General features: G+C 36.4%; 1 protein-coding gene across 1 annotated transcript; it reads left to right on the top strand.

Annotated features, from left to right (window-relative positions):
• Nucleotides 1–227: 227 nt before the first annotated feature.
• On the top strand, nucleotides 228–5,918 carry si:ch73-389b16.1 (uncharacterized). Its single transcript, XM_051111748.1, has 2 exons — nucleotides 228–676; nucleotides 5,287–5,918. Exons 1-2 carry the CDS (start codon nucleotides 496–498, stop codon nucleotides 5,502–5,504), a joined length of 399 nt encoding a protein of 132 aa, XP_050967705.1. The 5' UTR covers nucleotides 228–495; the 3' UTR covers nucleotides 5,505–5,918.
• The last annotated feature ends 252 nt before the right edge of the window (nucleotides 5,919–6,170 follow it).

The raw sequence follows: 6,170 nt of genomic DNA, 5'->3' as shown, positions 1-6,170 counted from the left end.
AAACAGGAACATTTTGGTATCAACCAAAACTGTTTTTAATGTTGAGTTACCCAGAATGCCCAACTGTATTGTCCATTAGTGCGTGGTGAAGTGTAAAAAGCCATGTTGCTGAAGGCTGTGAATCAGGCTGGTCTCATGACAGCCACAACTCTCTATTCACTCTTTGTTTGTTTGCCTGCAGGCTAAATTTGCTCTTGATAACAAGTATAAAAAAGACCACCCTTTCCTTTTCTAGCTCAGAAACTATTTACAGTTAGAGAACTGCTGCAGATTAGATAGAAGACTTTAGAACTAAAATACGGGGTGAAAAAAAGCAATGGGAGATTATCACAGGAAACAGACTGACAGTGTTAGTTTGACCAGCACAGCTTTGTTTTTCTAGTAATATTGTAGTGTTGTTTTGGTGTCGTATTTTGTGAAACCGTCTTATTTCTGCTTGTAAAATTGTAAAGTGTTTGACGAAGTGCTTTCGTGCACTGACCGCTAACAGAGAAGATGAGTAAGTGTAAGAAAGAGTTGAGTGAGAAAGAGAGAGAGCGGTTGCTCATCCGCAGGGCCAGCGGAGCCAACGCCTCTCAGCTGGCTCATATGGAAAAGATGCTACAAGAAACCAAAGGCCTGCTAGAGAAGAAGACAGAGACGGATTCAGAAAGCAAAGCCTGTGGCGACACTATGGGTGTGTATCTGAATCTTCAGGTTTATCTGAGCTTTACATTACTAGTTCAAAATTGTCTATCTGTGCCACAAAAAAGTGTTTTGTCTTGTTTTACAGTAAAAAGACATCTTTAAAACAAGAAACATTTTCTTGGTAACCAAAAAGACAAGATTTAATAGCTTTTCTCTTTCAGATAAAATAATAAAAAAAGAAAAACTCAATGAAAAGATAAACTTAATTTAAATGAATTATTATTTAATCATTAAACATTTAATTTTTTATGATTAAAATCTACTTTTTTTAAGTGAACTTCAACAAATATATCAAAAATTGTGTAAAACCCTATTCTGATGGTAGTTTCTCATGGGAACGTAAGCTACTTTAAACATTTCGAGGGTTTAGTCTGTGATTTTATTGCCACCAGCCCTGTAAAAAACACCAAGGTTGTGTGGTAATTTAATTGACGTCCGATTCCACATCTATGAGTTTACAAGAAGAAATCGATTCAAAATTTACTGTTTTAATAGTTTTTGACCACTGCCAAACACTAAGCTAAATGTTGCACTTCACTCTAATTTGCCAGAAAGTGCCATGTTAATGTATTTTACAATGTCCACATGAGAAACAATTATTTCAAAATTGTCATATAATAAAATAGAAAGTATAGCTTGAATTTGGCTTGTTGTTCTCACCCATTTTTTAAAGCTGCATTCCGTAACTTTTGGCGCTCTAGCGGTAAATAAACAGAACTGCATGTGTCTTGCGGAAGAACATTGTAGCCGGAGCTACTTCTCTCTGTTTACAGTAAGTCAATGACGAATCACGCAGGTATTGGGCTACTCCGCAACGGTTTCTACCAGAAGGAGTCTGAAATAGTCTGAAAATATGTGTGGTAAATTAATTGACATCCAAATCCACATCTATGAGTTTGCAAGAAGAAATTGACTCAAAATTTACTGTTTAAATAGTTTTTGACCACTGCCAAACACTACGCTAAATGTTGCACTTTACTCTAATTTGCCAAAAAGTATCTGGAACAATATTTCATAACTGTTCAATCACAGTGATCGGGAGTATTAAGAACAAAAAGAAGAAAGAGAAAAAAGCACATAAACATTTGAAATGGGTCATTATTGTGGCAGCAACAGCTATTTAAAATATGTATTATAGGCTATACAGTATCGCATATAATTATACATAACTATAGCGCCTCTATTTTGCTATTTTTAAATGGGAGATTTAAATAATCAAATAATAACCCTGCTGGAAAAAAAAATGGCTAAAACCAGCCTTTGTCATAGCTGGTCAGCAGGCCGGTGTTCTGACAATTTGTTCTGACAATTAAAACAGATGGTAGCATAATTCGACACCGAAAAATGCTACCTATCAGATTTTGCTTCCAGCATGATATTAATATTGTGTGAGGCTTTATTAACGTGTACACCTACCCCAACCCTAAACATAACATTACAGTATGAAAAACACAGTGTTGGTAGCACAATCTGACAGGTAGCATTATTTGTTAAAACACCGGTTTTAGAGGGGTTTTGGCCACTTCCTTAGCTGGTCAGACTGGGACAGGGGTTCCCAACCGGGGGGTCGCGGCCCACTAGGAGGCCTCATTGATCTTCCAGGGGGGCCGCGAGATAGCTTAAAATGAATTTAAATATTAACCCATAATTTGATTTCATTATTAATGTGTTAAATGATGAAAGCACGGCCTCTCTCGTGTTCTGTGATTGATTGCTTCGGACTCGGCGCAGCAAGCCTCATCGCACTGTTAAATACAGACTGAACGGCGGCTCAAAACTTCCAACCGCTGCACGCAAAATACATCTATCGGTTGCACGAAGCAAACCGCGGCTCTAATGGAAAGGTAAAGATGATTCGAGTAATAACGAACTTGCGCGTACCTAATATATGACGCGAGTCGTTCATTAGGCACGTACAAGTCCGCTATTGATTCCCAAACTATGCACGCTCTCGGGGCTTTGATCCCTAGTATGTTTGCATAAAATTTTCAATATATTTGCATAGTTGTCCACATTAATACTCTGTTAGTGTTTTATAATGGATGCTCAGCCATAGAGGATAATCTTGTGAGGCTCAGTGGTGTTTATGCACAAATATGGCCCTGGACCCCAAAACCAGTCATAAGGGCAAATTTTTTAAAATTAAGATTAATACATCATCTGAAAGTTGAATAAATAAGATTTCCATTGATGCATGGTTTATTAGGATAGGAAAATATTTGGCTGAGATACAACTATTTGAATATATGGAATCTGAGGGTGCCAAAAATCTAAATATTGAGAAAAATCACCTTTAAAATTGTCCAAATTAAGTTCTTTGCAATGTGTATTACTAATCAAAAATTAAGTTTTTATATATTTACAGTAGGAAATTTACAAAATATCTTCATGGAACATGATCTTTACCTAATTTCCTAATGATTTTTGGCATAAAATAAAAATCTATCATTTTGACCCACACAATGTATTTTTGGCTATTGCTACAAATATACCAGTGACTTAAGACTGGTTTTGTGGTCCAGGGTCACATATAAGTATCAGACGCGCTCTGACGGAGGAACTGTTCACTGATCACGTCTTCGATGAACTGCCTTGATCAATGTGTTTCAACAGATTTAGAATGTATTTGTTGCATTTTTCATTTGTATGTTTATTTTTAATGTATACAAACAGTAGTTATTCAGTCAGTTTAGTTCAAAGGGACAGTTTTAGTGAAAGGTCTTTTGGCATCTCCCTGTTGTCCTGTAAAAAGTTAGAATTGAGCAGAGGGTTTTCTTTTAAGTTAAAGTGTCAAAGTGTAGCTTTAATTTAAATTTAGTTTGAATTTAGATTTTTTTTATAACATGCAGTAGAAGAATAAAAAGGCAAAATAGATATTTTGGTTAATAAAAAAGGTTTAAAAATAAACCCCTTTCTCTTTGCTGCAGAATACAGTATAAGGGGAAATGTCAGGTATAGGGGGGCCTTGCAAAATTGACCAGAGAAGGAGGGGGGACCCGGGGTGAAAAAGGTTGGGAACCCCTGGACTGGGAGACCAGCTGGAACGTCCAGCTAAAACCAGCTTGACCAGACTAGCCAGGCTGGGAGACCAGCTAAAACCAGCCACTTTCAGCTTAAACCAGCTAAGATGAGCCAACGAGCTTAGGCTGGTTTTACTGTAGCTTTTTTTAAAAAAAAAAAAAAAAAAAAAAAACACGGGGAATATGATTAGATACTATAAAATATGCTTGGAATATGACATTTTACTGACAGCAGACAATCATGCGACTGGCCAGCAGAGCGTTCCCGGTTCATAGGATCACAGAACTCAATTCTCCAAATAAATCTCTATCCTAATTAATGAGTTTTATCTCTGAGGTGCCATGTGAATGTATTTCTACAGATGTCCACATGAGAAACAAATATTGTTTGAATAGGGCTAATGTGTGTGTTCCAGCAAAATGATCTGAAGATTCTCAAAATTGTCATATAATAAAATAGAAAGTATAGCTTGAATTTGGCTTGTTGTTCTAACCCATTTTTTAAAGCTGCATTCCATAACTTTTGGCACTCTAGCAGTATAGACCATTTCGCTAGATGTAAACAACAATGGTCCAGAAGCGCTTCCTGTTTTTTTTTTATTTTTTATTTCACATATACAAATACATCTTAAAGGTGCTAATGTAACATTTCATCCAGTCAAATGTTATGTTGGTTGTATTTTTTTGTGATGTTTGTGTAAAGTAAAAAAAAAGAAACAGGAAGTGTATCGGGACCAGTATGTTTACATCTAGTGAAATGGTCTATATAAACAGAACTGCATGCGTCTTGCAGAAGAACATTGTAGCCGGAGCTACTTCTCTCTGGTTACAGTACGTCAGTGACGAATCACGCAGGTACTGGGCTACTCCGCAACGGTTTCTACCAGAACCAGTCTGAAATAGTCCGAATATAAAAACGTATTATAGGTGCACCAATTCAAGATAAGCCAAAGCACAGTTTGGAAAATGGATACACTTAAAATGGATGTACTTATTATAGGGATGTTCTTATTATATAAATTTTGTAAATTTTTTAAAAAACAAAAATTACTTACAGACTGCAGACTGCAATTAACACAGACTGCAACTATAAACAAAAAACTTCTGTAATTTAAACACCGAAAACTAATCAAATAATGTTAGATTTTTGCTTTAAAAAGACCAAAAATGCAAATGAGTAATAAAATAAAATAAATTCAACATGTTCAAATTCTCCACAACTCATCAGTACTAAATACTAAATGTGACCCTGGACCACAAAACCAGTCAGAAGTAGCACGGGTATATTTGTAGCAACAGCCAAAAATACATTGTATGGTTTTGTGGTCCTGGGTCACACTAATTTCTAAAATCTAAATGATTTCTGATGCATTTGTCTTGTTTTAAGAATGTTTAGATATTTTTACAAAAAAAACATAAACACATAGGCCTAAAAATAAATTTTGCAGTCAATTTTCCTATTTTTAAAGGTAACTACTTTTTGTTGCCACCTTTTATAAAGGCTAATTATTAATTATTAAATGGATTTCACGTTGACAAATGAATGTGTGATCAGTCATTTGTCTATATCTGGTCTTAGTGTCTGATCTGGAGCAGAAGGTCCAGCGTAGCAAGCGAGACCGTCGTAACTCCCTCCACCGCACGCAGCTCCTGGAGAGTCAGATGAAGACGGTTCGCGGTGAGCTCGTGGGCACGCTTGACCACCTGCAGGAGCTGCGCAACATATTGCGACGCTCACAGCAGAAAACAGAAGAGCGGGAAGCAGCCATGCAAAAACTGGCTGCAGGGCTGAGGTGAGAAACCACCTGTTCACCTTCGGCTCATGGGTTACCACATCCATTCGTCTCATCATAAAGACTTTTGAATCATTGTTTTTAAAGCCCTGTTCATCTAAAATGGTTTGACTGCACATCCAGAATGATGTAATGTTTCACAATGGCTCATATATTCCTTTGCAACCAGATGCTGTTGTAATATCTATATTAAATGTTTAAAGCATGCCACAGTTATTCAAAGACCATGTTTTACCCTCCAAAGATAGAAGCTGTTCTCCCGTTTTGGTTAATGTGAGCTCTTGATGTCTTTGAATGGTAAGATCCTGTTTTTATATCCTGTTGTTAGTAAAATGCAGCCTTTAACCATAATGTACAATTTAGGACATCCACTGACTTGTTAACTTGAGAAATAAATTTCACACCCTGTCACATCGGACACATTTTATTGTGCCAATTTATGTGTGACGGCTTTAGGCAAGTTTTTTTGTTTTGGTTTATGTCTTCACAGGATTTGTTTATAAGACCACAGTCTGTGCATAATGTCTTATAGCTTTGTTTTATATGTGTTATCCAACATTTCTTGATGCTTTAGACCCTTACATTGATAGTTCCAGCTGCTTTGTCTTTTAATTTATTATAGTGGTTATTCCTGAACTTTTATGTGAACTACAGTATTACATGCTGTTTC

Source organism: Labeo rohita, chromosome 6 (assembly GCF_022985175.1).
Source record: "Labeo rohita strain BAU-BD-2019 chromosome 6, IGBB_LRoh.1.0, whole genome shotgun sequence".
Classification (NCBI taxonomy): domain Eukaryota; kingdom Metazoa; phylum Chordata; class Actinopteri; order Cypriniformes; family Cyprinidae; genus Labeo; species Labeo rohita.
Note: the sequence above shows the minus strand (reverse complement) of the source record. Positions and strands in the feature narration are given on the sequence as shown.

Bases quoted from the DNA above. Each gene is read 5' to 3' on its own strand.
- si:ch73-389b16.1 (XM_051111748.1), top strand. From the start codon at position 496: ATGAGTAAGTGTAAGAAAGAGTTGAGTGAGAAAGAGAGAGAGCGGTTG. The intron at 677-5,286 runs GTGTGTATCTGA...ATCTGGTCTTAG, and splicing joins AGCCTGTGGCGACACTATGG to TGTCTGATCTGGAGCAGAAG.